At 42.0% G+C, this 21,349-nt stretch overlaps 1 protein-coding gene across 1 annotated transcript in view; it reads right to left on the bottom strand.

Moving 5' to 3' along the window:
• Nucleotides 1–3,668: 3,668 nt before the first annotated feature.
• Nucleotides 3,669–21,349, bottom strand: part of LOC136886720 (ras-like protein family member 10B) — a 175,825-nt gene continuing 158,144 nt past the window's right edge. Inside the window, exon 3 of the mRNA XM_067159523.2 lies at nt 3,669–4,358. Within this exon, the coding sequence (XP_067015624.1) occupies nt 3,669–4,358 (690 nt within the window). The remainder of the gene's footprint in view (nt 4,359–21,349) is intronic.

Raw genomic sequence — 21,349 nt, forward strand, 5'->3', positions numbered from 1 at the left:
CCTTCGTGGCCCTTGTCTTCCTTTGGCCGATATTTTCATTTTTCGAAGTGTCGGACCCCTTCTATATTTTCCCTCTGATTAGTGTTATGTAGAGGATGGTTGCCTAGCTGTACTTCCTCTTAAAACAATAATCACCACCACCACCACCTACTAGCATACAAGCTTAGATCTGGCCAATCAAAGCGACCGTAATCACGTCACAAAACATGGCTCCTCCTCTTACGTCTCCTGGGAGACCTAATAGCGATCTTGGTCATTACGGACCGTGTAATCCACAACCATCCCATCATAATTAATTCGCGCCATAGATTAACATACTTAAGCAAAATTAATTACAGAACACGAGAGAGCCACCGTAACCTTAGTCAATGATTTAGCGAGATGTTTATGAAGTGTAAGATTTCGTTGCCTGACTCTATTTGCACAAGTAACTGGTTTTTAATTTCTGTCACATATAACTAATTTTTAATGCTAATCCGACCATTCCTGTCACAACTAACTGGTTTTTAATGCTAATCCGGTCATTCCTGTCATAAATAACTGGTTTTTAATGCTGAACCAGTCATTCATGTCACATATAACCGGTTTTTAATGCTAAACCGGTGATTTGTTTGACAAATAAGAAGTTTCTGTATCTTTTATACATGCACATTTTGGTCTAATTTTGACATTAAGTTATATTTTGAACATTTTTGATTGGTCATATCTCGATGCTGTACCTGCAGCTCTAGCCGTGCAATTAGGCTAGTAAGTAGAAGTAGGGTCCGCCCCTGTGGTGTAGTGGTTAATGTCATTAGATGCCATCCCCGGATGTGCGGGTTCGATTCTCTGCTCTGGCACGAAATTTGAAAAGTGGTACGAGGGCTAGAACGCCAGCTGCGGGAGGTCAATGAGTAGAGGGGGATGTTCAGTTCCCTCCTCAGCATTCCTAGGAGTGGTTTTCCGTGGTTTCCCACTTCTCTTCCAGGCAAATGCCGGGATGGTACCTAATTTAAGGCCACGGCCACTTTCTTCTTATTTGTCTATGCCTTCCGATCTTCCCATCCCTCACAAGGCCCCTGTTCAGCATGGCAGATAAGGCTACCCGGGCGAGGCACTGGTCCTCCACCACAGTTGTATGCCCTCAGGACACTGCCGTTGAGGCGGTAGAGGTGGGATCCCTCGCTGAGTCGGAGGGAAAACCAACCCTGGAGGGTAAACGGATTAAGATAGAAAGCAGAAATTGGAATTCAATACGACAAATTACGGCGAGTAAGTGAGTGGAATAAATTATCAAGGAAATGTTCAATAAATTTAAAAATTCTTTGAAAATGTTTAAGAAAAAGCTAAGTAAACAGCTGATAGGGAATCTGCCACCTGGGGGACAGCTTTAAATGCAGATCATTGATGACTGATTGAAAAGAGACCCCTGCCGATTAGTCGTTTGCTTTCACTTAAACACGTGCCACTTAACAATATTTTATACGTCCGTGCCCGAAAAAATAATTTCTTACTCATGACACAATGATCAGCGTAATTAATTAAACTTGGCTAAAACCCCAGGCCTAGGCGGGATTCGAACCCTAGAGCCAATGGCCACTATGCCAGGAACCGGCTGGACACTATTCTGAAATTTCTGTCTTTTTCTTAATTTTAACCTGATCGATACCACATTTTCTGAGACAATTAACCCCTTTCGTGGCCAAATTATTTAAGAAATGAATTTTTGGGAACTAAACATATTTTTGTAGTGATGGAATGTCAAAGAATGAGAGGCAATTTTTTTTAAAAAAATTCAAACACTGGAACTGTGAAAAAAATATTTGGGAACTATATATCCCAGTGGCTATATAGACATAGGTTGTGAATGTGTGAATTCATCTTATACCACATAGAAGTATAACTAATTTACGCTGAATACAGCTGTAACCATAATTTCAGGTAGAATACGGGGTGTACAAAGTGAAAGCCAAACGAATAATACGTCCACAATTATATATTGGAAAGTTAATCTGAACACATTTATTTGTCTTGAAACAAGCTACTAATACATTGCATTTTACTTTTCATGGAATTTCTGGAACTCAGTAACATAGTAAAATGAAATAAAATAACAAAATAATTCTGGAGATGAGTAATCATGGCAAAATGAAGAACTTATGTTCCTGTGTTTCACCATTACATAAATCCTATTTATTTACACATACTGAGACAAAAATATGCTCCATCTATATCTGAAGCACTACAGAATAATTTATGATAACGTAAATAGCTTAGAATTACTAATATCCATCTTTCTGGTGCAGAAAATTTACTTCACCTCCTAGCAGTCATTACACTACACACATCTAAACAAACACATCCACCAACCTATAAACTGCAAATATACCCAAGCAGAATTTTTTTCCTAGAGTTTCTGATGTCCACACCAGGTAGCAGCACAAATCAAATGTGGGAATCAGGTCACCCAATGCCCCAATAGCGCAAACATTTTAGTGGGAATTATATCACTCACTGGCCACAAAAAGGTTTTAATGTAGTCTAAACATATAAATATTCAAAACTGAGTTGAAATCGAGGAATTAGTTTTCGAATGTTCTCTTTTTAAAAAATGTGGTTCTTCCTTAATAATGTCCTTCTGATTTGAAACTTATTAATTGAACTTAGTAAGGTAAAACGAACAATTTGTATATTAGATTTGTTATTAATTAATAGCTTGTATTTTTAACAATACTTTTTTTTGCTAGGGGCTTTACGTCGCACCGACACAGATAGGTCTTATGGCGACGATGGGATAGGAAAGGCCTAGGAGTTGGAAGGAAGCGGCCGTGCCCTTAATTAAGGTACAGCCCCAGCACTTGCCTGGTATGAAAATGGGAAACCACGGGAAACCATCTTCAGGGCTGCCGATAGTGGAATTCGAACCTAATATCTCCCGGATGCAAGCTCACAGCCGCGCGCCTCTACGCGCACGGCCAACTCGCCAGGTAACAATACTTTTCTTAGTAAGTTGATTTTCCCATACCTACGTTAATTCAGCTTATGAAATTTTTAATCATTTTAAAAATGGATATTACAAATTATGAACAACAATACAGATGCACGTTGTGCAAGGTTTGAAGCTAATCAGATTGAAACTGGTTTGTTTGCATCGTTATGAATTAAAAAACAAAAAAACGAATTTTGAATGGAGGTCCCCGTCTAATTTAATAATATCCCAAAACCTTTAGAGATAGTCGCACATAAAATAAACACCTCCATATATTCCATAATTTGAAGTAGTCTACTAGTACTAAAATTTCATTTTTAAAAAAGTTACTTTGAGTGCAAAATCTTAATAGTGTCCCTCCTGTAAACCACTTTCTTCCTAAGAAGATGAATGAGTACTGGAAAACTGCAGTTATTTTGCAAGTAATAAAATACAAATACACGTTCAGAGTTATTCTGTATCTTAATTTTGAGTTTACTATGGGCACATTTCTTAAATTGTATAACAGTACATTTTTGTTATTGCATCCTTCTTATCAGAAAAATCTGTGCAACTTAAAATCACGTCACGTTTCACCATATTTATTCAACAGTTCTTCGACATCTATTTATGCTGAGATATTAAGTTCCCTGATGAACATGGAAGAATAATATTTAAAGTGAAAAGAACATTAATTTGTATATTATAAAAACAGTTATTCTCACAATATACTACATTTATTCCTGTCCAGAGCATCATGGATATTATCCATCATTGGAGAACAGACTTCTTTTGTCGTCTGTCCTGACTCCATCATGTCGATAGTTCTCATCAGTTCTTTAAACACAGCTACTACACGCCAGTTGTACTTAGCGCTACATTCGACATAAGCACACTTCCAGTGCTTTTTCACTAGATTAACGATATCTCGTCTCTTTTCCCTGTAATCGACTGTGGTTACCGCCCCTGAACAACTCGCGATCGCTGCAGTAGCGCCAAGGGAGCTGTGGCCACCTCCCGAACTACTCCCACTTGAACCAGCACTGGGTCCACCGTTACTGCTCCCCGCGGCAGTTGAGGAAACTAACAAGTCTTGCTTATTGCCTACAACGAGTATGGGGACATTCCTCATGTCCCGACTCTCGAACATTTGGTCGTGAAGTGTCCGTATGTACTGAAATGTATCGACATTGGAGATATCGAACACTAGAATATATGCTGTGGCACTTCGTAAACCATAAAAGCGATAGTCCGTCCACTCGTAGTAAGAATTGACTGGAAAGTAGGGTATCACAGGTATGTCTGAGATCTTCAGTTCGTAGAGATGATCGTTGATGATCACTGATGGGTAGTAGGTGTGCTTCCGGTCTGTCGGCACGTACTCGGTCGAGAAGTCATTCCATACGAACTGCTGCTCAGCACATGAAACAGAGAAAAACAAGAGTGAGTAAGACCCCAATAACAGTAATTCGTCAAAGTGTAAAAAATGACACTCTACAATTTTCCGGATGTCTCTATAAAAAAAAAAAAAAAAAAAAAAAAACTCATGACAAAAATGTCAAAATCATTTTTTAAAATTTGTGTTCATAGATGTTTCGTTTTCATTGCGAGCTTTTAATTACAAGATTTTATGGAGTTTTACAAAGTGTCATTGATGGAATAATAACAACAAACACGCATAACAATAATAATAATAACAATAACAATAATAATTCATGGCTACAAAACACACTGAATCACAAACATTTGTACAAAATACGGCACAATAAACAAGGTTAATCATTTGAAATATTTTTTTTTTTTGCAATGGGCTTTACGTCGCACCGACGCAGATAGGTTTTATGGCGACGATGGGATAGGAAAGGACAAGGAGTTGGAAGGAAGCGGCCGTGGCCTTAATTAAGGTACAGCCCCAGCATTTGCCTGGTGTGAAAATGGGAAACCACGGAAAACCATTTTCAGGGCTGCCGATAGTGGGATTCGAACCTACTATCTCCCGGATGCAAGCTCACAGCCGCGCCTCTACGCGCACGGCCAACTCGCCCGGTATTTGAAATATTGAGGTGAAATAATCGAACCTACAGATTCAGCAGAAAAAACATGTGAACTCAAAATGCGGAAAGCATATGGGAAAACCGCGAAAATCTACAACAAGCATTAACACAAAAATCTGCCAAAGTTTAAAAAATGACACTCTAAAATTTTCTGGATGTTTCTATAAAAACTCATGAGAAAAATGTCAAAATCATTTTTTAATGTTTGTGTTCATAGATGTTTCATTTTCATTGCAAGCTTTTATTTACAATATTTTATGAAGTTTTACAATTACACAAAGGTGATCAAACCTGTAACACTCTATGGTAGTGAGACGTTAAACCTCAATTATAAAGTGGATCTAGAAAATATCAAGAAAACTGAAAGGAAAATCATCCGAAAAATCCTTGGTCCAAAATTACGGATGAAAGTTCGGCTCCATGGCTAAATGGTTAGCGTGATAGCCTTTGGTCGCAGGGGTTCCGAGTTCGATTCCCGACAGGGTCGTGAATTTTAACCATCATTGATTAATTTCACTGGCACGCGGGCTGGGTGTACGTGTCGTCTTCATCATACTTTCATCTTCATCATGACGCGCAGGTCGCCTACAGGAGTCAAATAAAAAACCTGCACCTGGCGAGCCGAACTTGTCCTCGGACACTCCCGGCAGTAAAAGTCATACGCCATTTCATTTCACAGATGCAAGATATTGTCTACAATCGCACAAGATCACAGAAAAATACTCAAACATTGAAACAGATTTCCGTAAACGACGATTGAAATTTTATGAACCCATTATAAGGCTAGATGACAACTGACTAAGAAACAAAATATTGACGTACTCACAAACATTAAAGACGACAACGGCTTGGATTTAAAAAAGTCCAAACTGATCTTAATAACGCCAATATCACACCTACAGGTATCGGAGTCCGCAGAACTTTCAGACGTAAGATATACCCTTGCGAAGTAGCTTCAGAAGATAAGCCTAGCAGATCTAGGAGAAAATGGACTGACGAACGTCGAGCGAAGTACAGTGGAACCTTGGATTGCGAGCATAATTTGTTCCGGCAACATGCTCGTAATCCAAATCGCTCGTATATCAAAGCAAATTTTTCCATAAGAAACTATTGAAACTCGGATGATTCGTCCACAACACTAAAACATTTATTCGCATAACATTTCTAAAACAAAATATAACTTAAAACAATTAAACAGCACTTTACCTTACAATAGAATCATTGTTAGTGTGAGGGAGACGAGAGATGACACGAGAAGAGTTACTGTGTAGCACGAATTTCACTAACGGAATCACTGCTATCGGTTGGCTCATTGGAAGTGTTTTCTTGTCGTGCAACGTTAACGAGGAACCTGTCCAATGACTGTTGCTTTTGCCTCTTTTTGAGGATTTCACGAAAATGTGGCATTGCATTATCATTGAACAGATTCATCCACTGTAACCATCTCCTTCTTCCGATCGAATTCCTTTTTAGCCTTCTTTTCGTTCACAGGGCCCGTCGTTGCAGAACAGTTATATCACAGATGACAGGAACAAAACATGTACACTCGTACGGTGTTGACTATGCGAGCGAGGCACGTCAACTGAAGTCCAGCGCGGGAAATGATTACACACACTTTCCCAGGAAAGAGAGTGGCAGGGGGAGGGGAAAACAAAGGCACAGGAGAGGTGGAATCGTACGTACACGTGACGCTCGTATTGCGAAGCCTCACTCGCTTATCAAGTCACAATTTATTTAAAATATTTGCTCGTCTTGCAAAACACTCGTAGACCAAGTTACTCGTAATCCGAGGTTCCACTGTATAGCGAAATGATGAAAGAATTCTGGAAGAATGGGTCGAAACGAACTAACTAACTAAATAAATAATAATAGAATACTAAGATACGTCAGTATGAAACGGTTCTGAAGCCAGTAGTTCAGTATCGATCTGAAACCCTATCTTTCAATGCCAACAGAATAATACTCGAAGAACTGGAGAAAAAAGAAGCACAGAAAGGGGAATCACGGGATTCAACTACAAGAATAGCATCCACCCACGGCCGACTGGATACCTCGCAAACAGAGAACATTACAGACACGATCCGCATAAGACGGCCGTGGTTTTACGGTCTCCTCAAACGAATGAACGGGAACAGGTTGACCAAACAGATCTTTCACTTGTTTGATTCAAAACCTAAAATTACGATGCCGTGGTTTAGAGACACCAAAGAAGACCTTCAAGTGCTACAGTCAAACCGGAAGACGCCTATGACAGAGGTCTTCTCCGAAAGAAGATAGTGACGTAGGATCTAAACCGAAACGAACAACCGAAAAGAAGACACGGTGTCCCTTGGACAGAGGAACGCAAGCAGGCCCACTCAGAAAGACTGAGGGGATTCTGGGCTCAAAAGAAAGCAAAGTTCACTGCCAAATATAACAAGACTTGGCGTGGTCCTCGATGGCCCCAGCGAATAATTAACATTACTACTTTTCTTTTGCTATTGGCTTTACGTCGCACCGACACAGGTAGGTCTTATGGCGACGATGGGATAGGAAAGGGCTAGGACTGGGAAGAAAGCAACCGTGGCCTTAATTAAGGTACAGCCCCAGCATTTGCCTGGTGTGAAAATGGGAAACCACAGAAAACCATCTTCAGGGCTGCCGACAGTGGGGTTCGAACCCACTATCTCCCGAATACTGGATACTGGCCGCACTTAAGCGACTGCAGCTATCGAGTTCGGTACTACTACTACTACTACTACTACTACTACTACTACTACTAGAGCTGGACTGAGTGGCTCAGTCCGTTGAGGCGCTGGCCTTCTGACCCCAAGTTGACAGGTTCGATAGTGGCTCAGTTCGGTGGTATTTGAAGGCGCTCAAATACGTCAGTCTCGTGTCGGCAGATTTACTGGCACGTTAATGAACTCCTCCTGGACTAAATTACGACACCACAAGTTAGTGTTATGTAAAAACCAATAAAATTAATTTAATATTGGTACAGCAGTAACGTAAAGAGATGGACTTTCTTTATCAAACCAAACCCCATGGCGAAACAGCTCCGAAGGGCCGTGGCCTACCAAGCGACCGCTGCTCAACCCAAACGCCTGCAGATTACGAGGTGTCGTGTGGTCAACACGATGAATCCTCTGACTCTTTATTCTTGGCGTTGTAGACCTGGACCGTTAGATAGCTCCTCAACTATAATCACGTAGGCTGAGTGGACCTCGAACCAGCCTTCAAATCAAGGTAAAAACCCCTGACCTGGCCGGGAATCGAACCGGTGATCTCCGCGGGGCCAGCTTTCTTTAACATCGTCCTGGCAAAGAGAAAGATTATCGAGAAGATAGAAGGAAGCTGGATAAGAAGTAATTTTTTTCCGCCCCAAAGGAGCTGATGATTTGATATTGCTAGCAGACGATAACGAAAAAGATTGAGACATTACATAAAAAAATTAAAAAAACACGAAATCTCGAAAATAACAGGGCTCAAGATTTCCTAAGGAAAAAAGAGAAAAGAGAAAACCAATATTTGACGTACGAAAATGGTACAGAAAAGCATCAGAATACAAGGTTTAAATATTCAAGACAAAAGGTAAACATCTTAAGGAAAGTATCAACCCAGAAGAATAAAATTAGCATTTAGATTAGCTCTTTCAATCCCGAGCAATTTTTTTCATTCAGAGTAAATTAACCACATAAATTCCTACGTTAATATGATCCAGTATCTTGGTAAAAATGAAGAAAACATCTCACTTTATTTTGATAAGGGTTACGTGATTAATCTCGAAGTATGGTCTCTTGTTTTAAATTTACTTTTTACTGTAAATTATAAACGCCTAGTGAGACTACATTTTGCATACAGATGTATGCAGTCTGTCTTTGATTGTTTAAGCAGCGTAAGTCAAGAAACGATGGGATGGCCGTTTTCTCTTTGAAATTCTTCAATAAACAGGCCACAACTCAGTTCTCTTTTGTTGTTTATTAATGCTTCATAACCCAAACCTTTCCCGACAATTTCTCTACACTACAGTGAAAACCGCTATTGTCTATTCGGTGTTTCCGGAGATAAGCCTGCACAAAGACAGACCAACACTTAAATGGTACTTCATTTATGTATAGATAAATAATAAGAACATGCAATAATTTAATTTACGTACGAAGTCCGGATCCATTTTTAAGTGGTTAGCGTGCTGGCCCTTGGTTACATGGGTCCCGGGTTCGATTCCCGGGCATGGTCGGGACCTTTAACCATCATTAGTTAATTTCGCTAACACGAGGGCTGGGTTTATGTATCTTCTTCATCATCATTTCATCCTAATCACGACGCGCAGGTCGCCTACTGGCGTCCAATCAAATGACCTGCACCTGGCAAGCTGAACAAGTCCTTGGACACTCCCGGCACTAAACGCCATACGCCATTTCATTACGTAAGAAAATCAGCAACATAGAAATATAGGCTCAAGAAAACTAGATTAAAAGGAAACCACTTTTCCTTTTGCGAAAATCAAATGATAATCTCTCGGTCATGGCAATCCATCCATACCTTACATCACAGCCTGCACGGTTGCTAGGTAACATTGTCTGGCCATCCATCCATACCTTACATCACTACCTGCACGGTTGCTAGGTAACATTGTCTGGCTATCCATCCATACCTTACATCACTGCCTGCACGGTTGCTAGGTAACATTGTCTGGCCATCCATCCATACCTTACATCACAGCCTGCACGGTTGCTAGGTAACATTGTCTGGCTATCCATCCATACCTTACATCACTGCCTGGATGGTTGCTAGGTAACATTGTCTGGCTATCCATCCATACCTTACATCACTGCCTGCACGGTTGCTAGGTAACACTGTCTGGCCATCCATCCATACCTTACATCACAGCCTGCACGGTTGCTAGGTAACGTTGTCTGGCCATCCATTCATACCTTACATCACAGCATGCACGGTTGCTAGGTAACATTGTCTGGCCACCCATCTGTACCTTACATCACTGCCTGCACGGTTGCTAGGTAATATTATCTGACCATCCATTCATACCTTACATCACAGCCTGCATGGTTGCTAGGTAACATTATCTGACCATCCATTCATACCTTACATCACAGCCTGCACGGTTGCTAGGTAACGTTGTCTGACCATCCATCCATTCCTTACATCACAGCCTGCACGGTTGCTAGGTAACGTTGTCTGACCATCCATCTGTACCTTAAATCACAGCCTGCACGGTTGCTAGGTAACATTATCTGACCATCCATCCATTCCTTACATCACAGCCTGCACGGTTGCTAGGTAACGTTGTCTGACCATCCATCTGTACCTTACATCACTGCCTGGATGGTTGCTAGGTAACATTGTCTGGCTATCCATCCATTCCTTACATCACAGCCTGCACGGTTGCTAGGTAACATTGTCTGGCTATCCATCCATACCTTACATCACAGCCTGCACGGTTGCTAGGGTCTCGCTTGTCGCGTTACGTTACACAAATTTTCGGATGATTCCCAGCCATAAGACATATTTATGTCAAGAAATTGACCATCTACTTCTTCCTTCGGAAATTATCATGCAAGGAGTCAACATCCCAGAAAACTACTGCGCATGCTCATATATCCATTAATTGATTTTCACTCCGAGAAATCAAATCATATCCCAGATCTATGGGTTTTTAACTTTATGAGGATTTCGTAAGTTGATAAAAATTTATTATTGTTCCTCGGTACTGCACTAAGGCATTATCTGAAAATCCTTAAAGTATAAAAACTCACCGAAAAATTGCATTTCATTTACTTCACAACCTCTTTGTAAACCACGTTTATGGTGTTGCCTTTTGGGGCTAAGATGACCAGGCTACTGGCAGAGCTAAATCTGGAACATGCGACATGGAACTCTACATGTGAGAAACAATCTTTTTTTAAGTCGAAAAGAAAAAAAAAAGGTGTCTTTATTTCTAAAGGAGATTTCAAATACCAATTTTCACGTCTGTAACATCTTAGTTTCTGAGATATACAGTAAGTATCCTCATAAAGAGAATTAAGTCCCTTCTTCACTTATTTTTCATCTCCACCTTAAATTGATTTCCCGAAAACAAAAGGTACGTGTTTCTTTATTTTTAAAGGGGAGTGCAAACACCAATTTTCGCGCCTGTAACATGTTAAGTTTATGAGATATACTGTGGGTAGACTCATTTCAAAAACTGCCCCACTTCTTGGCTGAGTAGTCAGCGTTGAGGCCTTCGGTTTACAGGGTTCCGGGTTCGGTTCCGGGCTGGATCAGGGATTTTAATCGCGTGTGGTTAATTCATCTGGCTCGGGGACAGGTTATTTGTGCTTGTCCCAAAACTCTCCTCTTCAAATTCACTAACACACCACATTACCAACCACAACAGGAATGCGCAATAGTAATTACATCCACATAGGGTTGGCGTCAGGAAGGGCATGCGGCCCTAAAACAGTGTCAAATCCACATGTGCCTCACAGTTCGCACCCGTGACCTCACAGGTGTGGAAAAAGCGGTAGAAGAAGAAGATTTTTTAAAAATTCATCCGCTTTTTGTATTATTTCACCCCCGTAAGTGGGTATTCCAAAAAGATGTGTTCATTTACTTTAAAAAGCGATTCTAAATACCATTTTTAACATCTGTAACATTTTCAGGTTCTGCTATATATATATATATATATATATATATGTATCCTCACATAAAGAATTCAACTCCTTCCTCACTTCTTTTACCCCCCCCCCCCCCCCTCCACCAACGTCGCCCCTTTAGTGGATTTTCTTAAAAACAAAAATTCGTGTTCTTTTATTTTTAAAGGAGATTACAAACAGCTCTTTTCGTGTCTGTAACATGTTAGGTTCTTGTGATATATTGTAGATAATCTCGCTGTTGTACAATCTTGGAGCTGACGTTGCCATGGTTACGACACTTCATTTCTTTATCCCATTCCTAGAGCAGGGGTAGTGTGGTGCGAATATCTCTGTTACCGTATTTTTGTGGTAGGTTGAGGTGAAAGAAGGTGCGGGTGTGAACGGGTCTCAAACTACGAAATTAAAGTTAATGTAAAATTTAACAAGGTTATATTCTCTTTCCAAAATTCAGAAATAACACGAAAGACAGGTACAGAGTAGCAAGGCAATAAAAATACAATTACAATATTTACAGGATTTGGGCTTCGAGCCCCAACCTCACAATTCTTGAGCAATTAGCCCAGTTTTACCCCAAACACAAGTTTCAACAGAGGGGCAGAAAACCCCATTCATGCCTAGGAGCACTTGCTCCAAATTACACAGTAAGGCCTCCTTGAGGCGCGCAGAAAACAAAATTTTCAAGAAAGAGCAACTTGCTCTCAAAATTCAGGCCTTTCAAAGGCCACACCTAATTCCACCTTCAAGCTGTCCTCTAAGGATATATACACAGGGGTAAAATACCCAACCTACTGAGGTCTATTAAATGAGAAGAAGGTTAATTACATGACCTCTAAAATAACAATTTGAGAGGAGGCGATCTGCACTCCTAATGCATTTGTTTTAAAACCTAATCTGGCTCTAGGCCACTAATGCAAGGGCTAATCCCATACTACAGAGGTGACTTTAGAAAAGAACAATTTACTTCACATTAAGGAAGAATCGGTTGTGAGAAATAAGTTCACCTCAAAACAAAATGAGTGGGAGCTCGAGAGGGTTAAGCACTCTCTATCCCAATATGTAGCCTTAAAAGATAATAGATGCTAAGAGTAGTTACATTTTAGGAAACGGTTACATGGTAGAAACGCTTCGGACCCGCCCCGAGAGTTAAACTGCTGAGCTAGCAAGAAAAGAAGTTATTAAAAGGCCATTACCTTGGTGTAGAACTGCTCCCCGAAGAAAGAGGCGCTTCCCGCCCCCTGCTATGTACTTTACACACTGAAAGATGGTACTGAAGTGGCGCAGAGACCCTAAAATCAGCAGTTTATATACTCTCGCGGAAAGTTCGAGGCGTTTCAGGAAGGAAAACAGCCGCCCACAATCATTTTATTGGTGGATAAAGAAAACCCCTACACAATATGAAGAAGAAACACATTATTGGTGGAAAATTAATTAAAGAAATTCGGGATTGGCTAGATTCAAAACAAGGGGAAAGAAAGGGTTAATATTGCCAACTTAAACAATGACCGAAAGAAATTTAGCAAAGAACAAACTTTTGAAATTAAATTTTCTCCAAAAAAAAAAACAGTTCTTTCACTTCGCACTAGGGTGCACCGTTGTAGTTCTTCAATAGTGTCCTCTAGAAGAGAAAGTTCAAACTTCTTACTACAAGCAAAACAAAATTACATCGAAAACAACACAGTTCAGAAACTTCAAAATTTCCAAGTAGTGGCATCTTCAGGGTAACTTGAAAATTAACACATAAGACAAAGTTCAGACTTCTTCCAGTAGGAGAGTTTCAACTGGCGCAAAGTTTAAATAAGCAGCGTGGAGGTGTACCGCCCGGTACAATCTCCATAACGGTTGGTTTTAGGGCCTTAAAAATATGGTTTCCGGGCACAACTGAATTTTGTTCTCTGCGTCAAGGGGGTTAAATTGAGGTTTGTCTCGTCCTTGTACGACAAATTTGATATTTTGCCTATATTAGCCTAGTAGTTTTATATCTCCCCCCACCCGTGCCCACCCTCGAATTGTTTTGAAAATAAAATGCAGCCCATGTCCCTCAGGGATAATGAATATTTACATTAGTAAAATAATTTTTGGAATCGGTCCAGTAGTTTCTGAGATTAGCCATTATATACAAACAAACTTTTTGTTTGCTAGTGGCTTTACATCGCACCGGAACGGATAGGTCTTACGGCGACGATGGGATAGGAAAGGGCCAAGAGTTGGAATAAAGCGGCCGTGGCCTTAATTAAGGTACAGACCCAACATTTTCCTGGTGTGAAAATGGGAAACCACGGAAAACCATCTTCAGAGCTGCCGACAGTGGGATTCGAACCCACCATTTCCCGGATGCAAGCTCACAGCTGCACGCTCCTAACCGCACGGCCAACTCGCCCGGTCAAACAAACTTTACCTCTTTATATATTAGTATGTAGATTACTTTTTACGGTGTGTCAGAAATCCTTGACATGAGCAAGTTGTATGTTGTTGCACTAACACACAAAATCATGACCTCCTTGTTAAAGTTGAAAGGCCCCTGCGGAAATTAAGTGCCGCTTTACTGACATCACAACTTGTGGACCTGGCCGAACAAAGCCAGGAAATCAAACTGTCCTTTTTCTCAAGTAATTAGCTCCTTACTCACAAAGTTTAGTTTCCAACCCAATTTTCAGCTGTGCGACAGCAGCAGCTGGCTTGACGTTTACTCGCTAAAGAGGAATTTTAATGAGAAACCTCACCGTAAGTTAACAGATTATATCTGTTTTGGAACTCTAGTTCTCAAAGATTAACATGGACCACAGCGGAACACATAAAACGGGCGACCATAAGGATCATGAATACTAAGAAACGAGGTCATAAATATAGACTTACATTTCAAAATTATTATTAATCGCATTGAACATGACAGCTATTTAAAATTGAATGAATAGATAGATTTCCACTGTTTGCAAAAAGTACAGGCAATAAAGACATCAGTCTCCAAGCAGGCTGAAGTTTGATGCCCAGCGACTTTCTGTACTCCACAGCGTTCGGTGTGGCATCCAACAGTTCATTCCTACTACCTTCAGACTGTCTCCTGGGGCATTCTCCAGTATTGTGGGTGACAGTGGAAATGAACATCCACAGCCTGTTTTCAATCCTTCGACCGGGTCAGGGATGGAATGAATTAACCCCATCTAGCGGTGAGGATTGGAATTGTGCCGGCTGCCGAAGCCTGTCGCACTCCTCCGGGACAATAATTAAATAGCGACAGATGAAATGAAATTGTGTTAGATAGTATTGCTGGAATGAATGATGGCAGGGAAAACCGGAGTAACCGGAGATAAACCTGTCCCATCTCCGCTTTGTCCAGCACAAATCTCACGTGGAGTGACCGGGATTTGAATCACGGAACCACGCTGCCGCCTCAGCCAGTCTGCCGTGAAAATCTACAGTCACTCACCAGGGAGTCAGTTATTCTCCATTTGTGCGGCGATGCCAATTCTCAAACTGTTCATTTGGCACCAAGTCCTGGTGATGGTGTGGGGTCATTAAGGAGATGGTGGTTGAAGTTTGGAATGTTGTCTTTAATGCACCATCGATCTTAATTCATGCTGGCTGATGGTTCGGAAATGTTTTCTTGACTTGAAGTGAAGGGCTTTCCTGAAGATTGGAAACTCCAAGACTCGAACTACCTGAATAAAACAAGGAGTACGACAAGGATGCGGATTGTCCACCCTGTTGTTTAATCTGTAGTCTGAGCAGATCTTCCGAACTGCGGAAAATTGAGTAACAATTAATGACAGGTTGATCAACAACCTGAAGCACGCAGGTGACACTCATCTTGGTTGACAGTCCATAAGGTCTTCCAGCGTCTGGTAGACAGAATAGTAGATGAAAGGGCATAAACTTAGAATCAAAATCAACATCGACAAGACAAAGCTGATGGCCATTACTAGAGCTCGCACCACGCACATTCTAACGGAAATTTTTTAAGAAACCAGTTGAACAGGAAGGAAGTTTAAGTACCTAGGCAGCTGGTTTACTAAGGACTAGGGCACATGTATCATAAAAAATAGAAATGACTCGTGCTAGCTCTCTGAAAGTGAGGAATACACCATGTGTGAGTAGCCTCAGCTTGGAGACACATCACAACTTCGTCACATTCAGTTCTGTCCGGATCTGAAACATGGACTCTGAAATGCAATGCCATTAGGAGAATAGATACCTTCGATACATGGATTTTCTGAAGGATGTGACGGATATCGTGGACTAACGACGCCTCCAATTCTGTCGTACTCAGGCGCATAAGGAAGGAACGAATGTTGATGAGTGTAACGGACTCCTCACTTCACCGACACCTACTGCCTAGAAATTCGCCATGCACATAACCTTTTTCTACTATTAATATGGACTTACCCTCATCTTGATATAAACCGTACTTTCTCTGCAACTGGGACTTCAGTGAATTTGGACATCACATACTTTGCATGAACTTCGCTCTACGATTTGTTATAAACTGACTACCTTCTCGCCTGCTGACGTCATACGACATCGCCTGGTTGGTTGCGCATGTTCCAGTAACCTCTGGAATCTTCCACTGCGCTATGTGTTAGTTCCTTTGGAATGCTGTCATCTTGATAGTTGCAAATCTCTATCACCACGGCCTCTATTCTCAATTCGGCATTTACTGCATGGCGTAAATATTACAACCTACTGATTTAAAACAGCTCGGTGTCATCGATACATTGTGATCTTCCCTTGGCACTATTATTATTATTATATATAATATGTTCTGGCCTAGCTATGGCTAGACCACCTAGTTGCTCGCTACCACTTCCTAGGACAGATAGCAACACCCTTCAGCACCCAGCCGGAAGTGGTGTGGATGGAAGGGGATGAGAGACTGTTATGCTTGGGTGCCTCGAGCGAGAGGACACGAGAACATGTGACTGACTATTACCGAGGGCATCAGCCCATTAGTACTCGGTATTATGTATTAATAATATGTTATAAGTGTCGTAAGTGTAATAAATGTTGTTATTTAATCAAGTGAGTGATTTACGTTCAAAACATGGTCCTTACTAGGCGCGTCTCCTCAGTGGGGCGCGCCGTACAGGCCCTGTGACTTTGCCGAATGGAGCAAATCTGGCGGTCGTGTCGGGATTTATCCCTTCCGTCCGCCTGCTCCTAGCGGTCGATCATGGGTATACCTCTGTTCGATGTCGGGACTCGGAATCGTCTGTAGACGACTTAGGTACCGGGCGGGGTGTTGTACTCGGTAGAGCAGTTGCCACGCTGCGATCTGTTGAGACTCAGCCCTAGCTTGGGGGATTCGTTTATTATTAACATGTTTTGGACGTAAATCACTCACTTGATTAAATAACAACATTTATTACACTTACGACACTTATAACACATTATTAATACATAATACTGAGTACTAATGGGCTGATGCCCTCGGTAATAGTCAGTCACATGTTCTCGTGTCCTCTCGCTCGAGGCACCCAAGCATAACAGTCTCTCATCCCCTTCCATCCACACCACTTCCGGCTGGGTGCTGAAGGGTGCTGCTATCTGTCCTAGGAAGTGGTAGCGAGCAACTAGGTGGTCTAGCCATAGCTAGGCCAGAACAAATATATGTATATAACCCCCAACGGGTTACATGTGCACAATAAAACCTACCCTGGGGTATCTGCTACCACAAACGTAACAACAAGTCCTCCAGTTGGCATACATTGCTGAGTGGTGGTGGTGGTGGGGGTGATGTAGCAAGAACCCACTTCCCCAAATGTTAAATGTGGTTCATATCGAGCAATTTGGTAGGCACGGTATTAAAGCAAATTCACTATCATGTTCCTCGAAAAAGTTATTCACAATCCTGGTAGTGTGGTATGGCTCATTGCCCTGTAGGAAGTGATCGTCACCATCAGGCAACACTGTTTACATGAACGTGTGGACTTGGTTACCAATAACGTCCAGATACCAGATAGTTGTACTGCAATAATGGACCCCAGTATACCCCATGAAAACATCGCCCTGATCACCACACATCCACCAGCCTGTCTCCACCTGACCGTGCAACCACGTGTCAAAGCCTCCGATGCAAATCGCCGTACAGGCGTTCAGCCGTTGACGTGAAGAACCAGAAATCTGGATTCATTGGACCACGCCACCATTTTCCAATCATCCACAGTCCAGTGCGATGATTTTGCGCCCACCTCATGCGCTGATTTCGGTGAAGTGCAGACAAGCACATTATTAGGACTAGATCGTCGAGTTCGCAGTCCCATGTACAGCAGTGTTCGATGAACAGTGTGCTTGGAAGCATTGGCCTGACCATCACCTTTGTACCTGTTGGCGATTTCTGGTACTGTAGCGACGCGGTCGCTCCGAACAATGCGCGACAGCCTCCATTGACTTCTGTCATGAATGAGCCGCTGTGGACACACGGCTGGACGACGCGTTGTATTTTGTCTATTGCTGCTGCAAGCCACGGCGTTTCGGAGATACCGATAGTAAGACGCCGTGGACACTATCAGGCCGCTCTGACGCCGGGGCAAGCCATGCCTCACTCGAGTGAGCCTGAGTCTGTTGAGCATTGTATACCCAATAGAGTCTGGAGTGCTAATTCTGAAAAGTATTAGCTAAACTGCATGGATGAGGGATGTGGAGACCCTGGTTAACGAAATCGCCCTGGGCAGGATGTGACCTGCACCCCCTATGGGTGACCGACCTAGGATAACCTTTAGCCTCTTATATTTGAGGTGTTCAGTATCATAATTCTCCAGACCATCTAACACGTTGCTACGGAGTGCCCTAGAAGAAGATTTGAAGGAACTATTCAAAATATACGCAGTGTCGCCGATGAAGTTGTAAACTGGTTGAATACACTGGACATTACTGCATATTTATAGCTAATAATAATAATAATAATAATAATAATAATAATAATAATAACAATAATAATAATGAGTGTTGGTAAGGTACCTTCAGATTGGGCAAAAGCAGTAATTGCACCTATCTATAAGCAAGGGAACAGGAAGGATTGCAACAACTATCGAGGTATCTCATTGATTAGTATACCAGGCAAAGTATTCACTGGCATCTTGGAAGGGAGGATGCGATCAGTCGTTGAGAGGAAGCTGGATGAAAACCAGTGTGGTTTCAGACCACAGAGAGGCTGTCAGGATCATATTTTCAGTATGCGCCAGGTAATTGAAAAATGCTACGCGAGGAATAGGAAGTTGTGTTTATGTTTCGTAGATCTAGAGAAAGCGTATGACAGGGTACCGAGGGAAAAGATGTTCGCCATACTGGGGGACTATGGAATTAAAGGTAGATTATTAAAATCAATCAAAGGCATTTATGTTGACAATTGGGCTTTAGTGAGAATTGATGGTAGAATGAGTCCTTGGTTCAGGTTACTTACAGGGGTTAGACAAGGCTGTAATCTTTCACCTTTGCTGTTCGTAGTTTACATGGATCATCTGCTGAAAGGTATAAAATGGCAGGGAGGGATTCAATTAGGTGGAAATGTAGTAAGCAGTCTGGCCTATGCTGACGATTTGGTCCTAATGGCAGATTGTGCCGAAAGCCTACAGTCTAATATCTGGGAACTAGAAAATAGGTGCAATGAGTATGGTATGAAAATTAGCCTCTCGAAGACTAAATTGAAGTCAGTAGGTAAGAAATACAACCGAATTGAATGTCAGATGGGTGATACAAAGCTAGAACAGGTCGATAATTTCAAATGTTTAGGTTGTGTGTTCTCCCATGATGGTAATATAGTAAGTGAGATTGAATCAAGGTGTCGTAAAGCTAATGCAGTGAGCTCGCAGCTGCGATCAACAGTATTCTGTAAGAAGGAAGTGAGTTCCCAGACGAAACTATCTTTACATCGGTCTGTTTTCAGACCAACTTTGCTTTACGGGAGCGCAAGCTGGGTGGACTCAGGATATCTTATTCATAAGTTAGAAGTAACAGACATGAAAGTAGCATGAATGATTGCTGGTACAAACAGGTGGGAACAATGACAGGAGGGTACTCGGAATGACGAGATAAAGGCTAATTTGGGAATGAACTCGATGGATGAAGCTGTACGCATAAACCGGCTTCGGTGGTGGGGTCATGTGAGGCGAATGGAGGAGGATAAGTTACCTAGGAGAATAATGGACTCTGCTATGGAGGGTGAGAGAAGTATAGGTAGACCAAGACGACGATGGTTAGACTCGGTTTCTAACGATTTAAAGATAAGAGGTATAGAACTAAATGAGGCCACGACACTAGTTGCAAATCGAGGATTGTGGCGACGTTTAGTAAATTCACAGAGGCTTGCAGACTGAACGCTGAAAGGCATAACAGTCTATAATGATAATGTATGTATAATAATAATAATAATAATAATAATAATAATAATAATAATAATAATAATGGCGTATGGCTTCCGCAGAGGCCTGGTGCAGGTCTTTTTCTAGTAGATGGCCTATTAAGCTACCTGCATGTCTGTGAAGATGAGGGCCATACCTAGGATGATTTCTAATGTTGAATACGCCACACACACCCATCCCACGAGCCATTGGAATTAATTAATTAAGGTTAAAATCCCAGACCTGACCGGGAATCGAACCCGGGACCATATGAACCGAAGGCCATTACGCTGACCATTCAGCCAACGAGTCGGGCATATTTATAGCTTATTATAATATTTAAATTTCCAATGGATCCTTATTTTGCCATACGAAATAATAACAGCGATGATATAAGGGCGTTGGGTTCTGAGTTTAGACTAGAAGAGAATTTCAGAGATGTCTCCTCAATTCTTGGTAGCTCCCGTGGCTCAGGCGGCAGCGCGTCGACCTCTCACCGCTGGGTTCCGTGCAGTGAAAAGCGGAGGCGGGACAGGTATTTCTCCGGGTACTCCGGTTTTCCCTGTCATCTTTCATTCCAGCAACACTCTCATTTCATTTCATCTGCCAGTCATTACCCCAGAGGAGTGCGACAGGCGTCGGCAGCCGGCACAATTCCTATCCTCGCCGCAAGGTGGGGGCTTCATTCATTTTATCCCAGACCCCGTCAGTGACTGGAAAACAGGTTGTAGGTTTCTCCTCCTAAATTCTGCATGTAGACATGCCGTATATATACATCATTCTACCAGCCTGTCACGTGTTATTCTCCTAATTCGAGGTCGGGTCGGGAGGTCTTTATTGTTCAGTCGTCATGGTAATCAACTAGCAAACAATGACAGGAATTGTTGTCATTGTTTCCATAAGCTGCAATCCGCGTGGTTAATGGGCACTATGTCCGGCTCCATGGCCAAATGGTTAGCGTGCTGGCCTTTGATCACAGGAGTCCCGGGTTCGATTCCCGGCAGGGTCGGGAATTTTAACTAAAATTGGTTAATTTCGCTGTCACGGGGACTGAGTGTAAGTGTTGTCTTGATCATCATTTGATCGTCATCACGACGCGCAGGTCGCCTACGGGGGTCAAATCAGAAGACCTCCACCTGGCGAGCCGAACCTGTCCTCGGGCACTCCCGGCACTGAAAGCCATACGCCATTTCATTTCATTTCATGGGCACGATTGCGGCCGGGGAAGTGGTTATTTTAAGAGGAAGTACAACTTTTCAACCATCCTCTATTAACACTCATCGAGGGAGAAAATGGAAGAGGTCCGACACTTCGAAGAATGAAGGTATCGGCCAAAGAAACTGAAGGGTGTGAAGGTGAAAGACTCTCTAGGCCTCGCAAACT

The sequence above is a fragment of the Anabrus simplex genome, chromosome X (assembly GCF_040414725.1).
Source record: "Anabrus simplex isolate iqAnaSimp1 chromosome X, ASM4041472v1, whole genome shotgun sequence".
Lineage (NCBI taxonomy): Eukaryota > Metazoa > Arthropoda > Insecta > Orthoptera > Tettigoniidae > Anabrus > Anabrus simplex.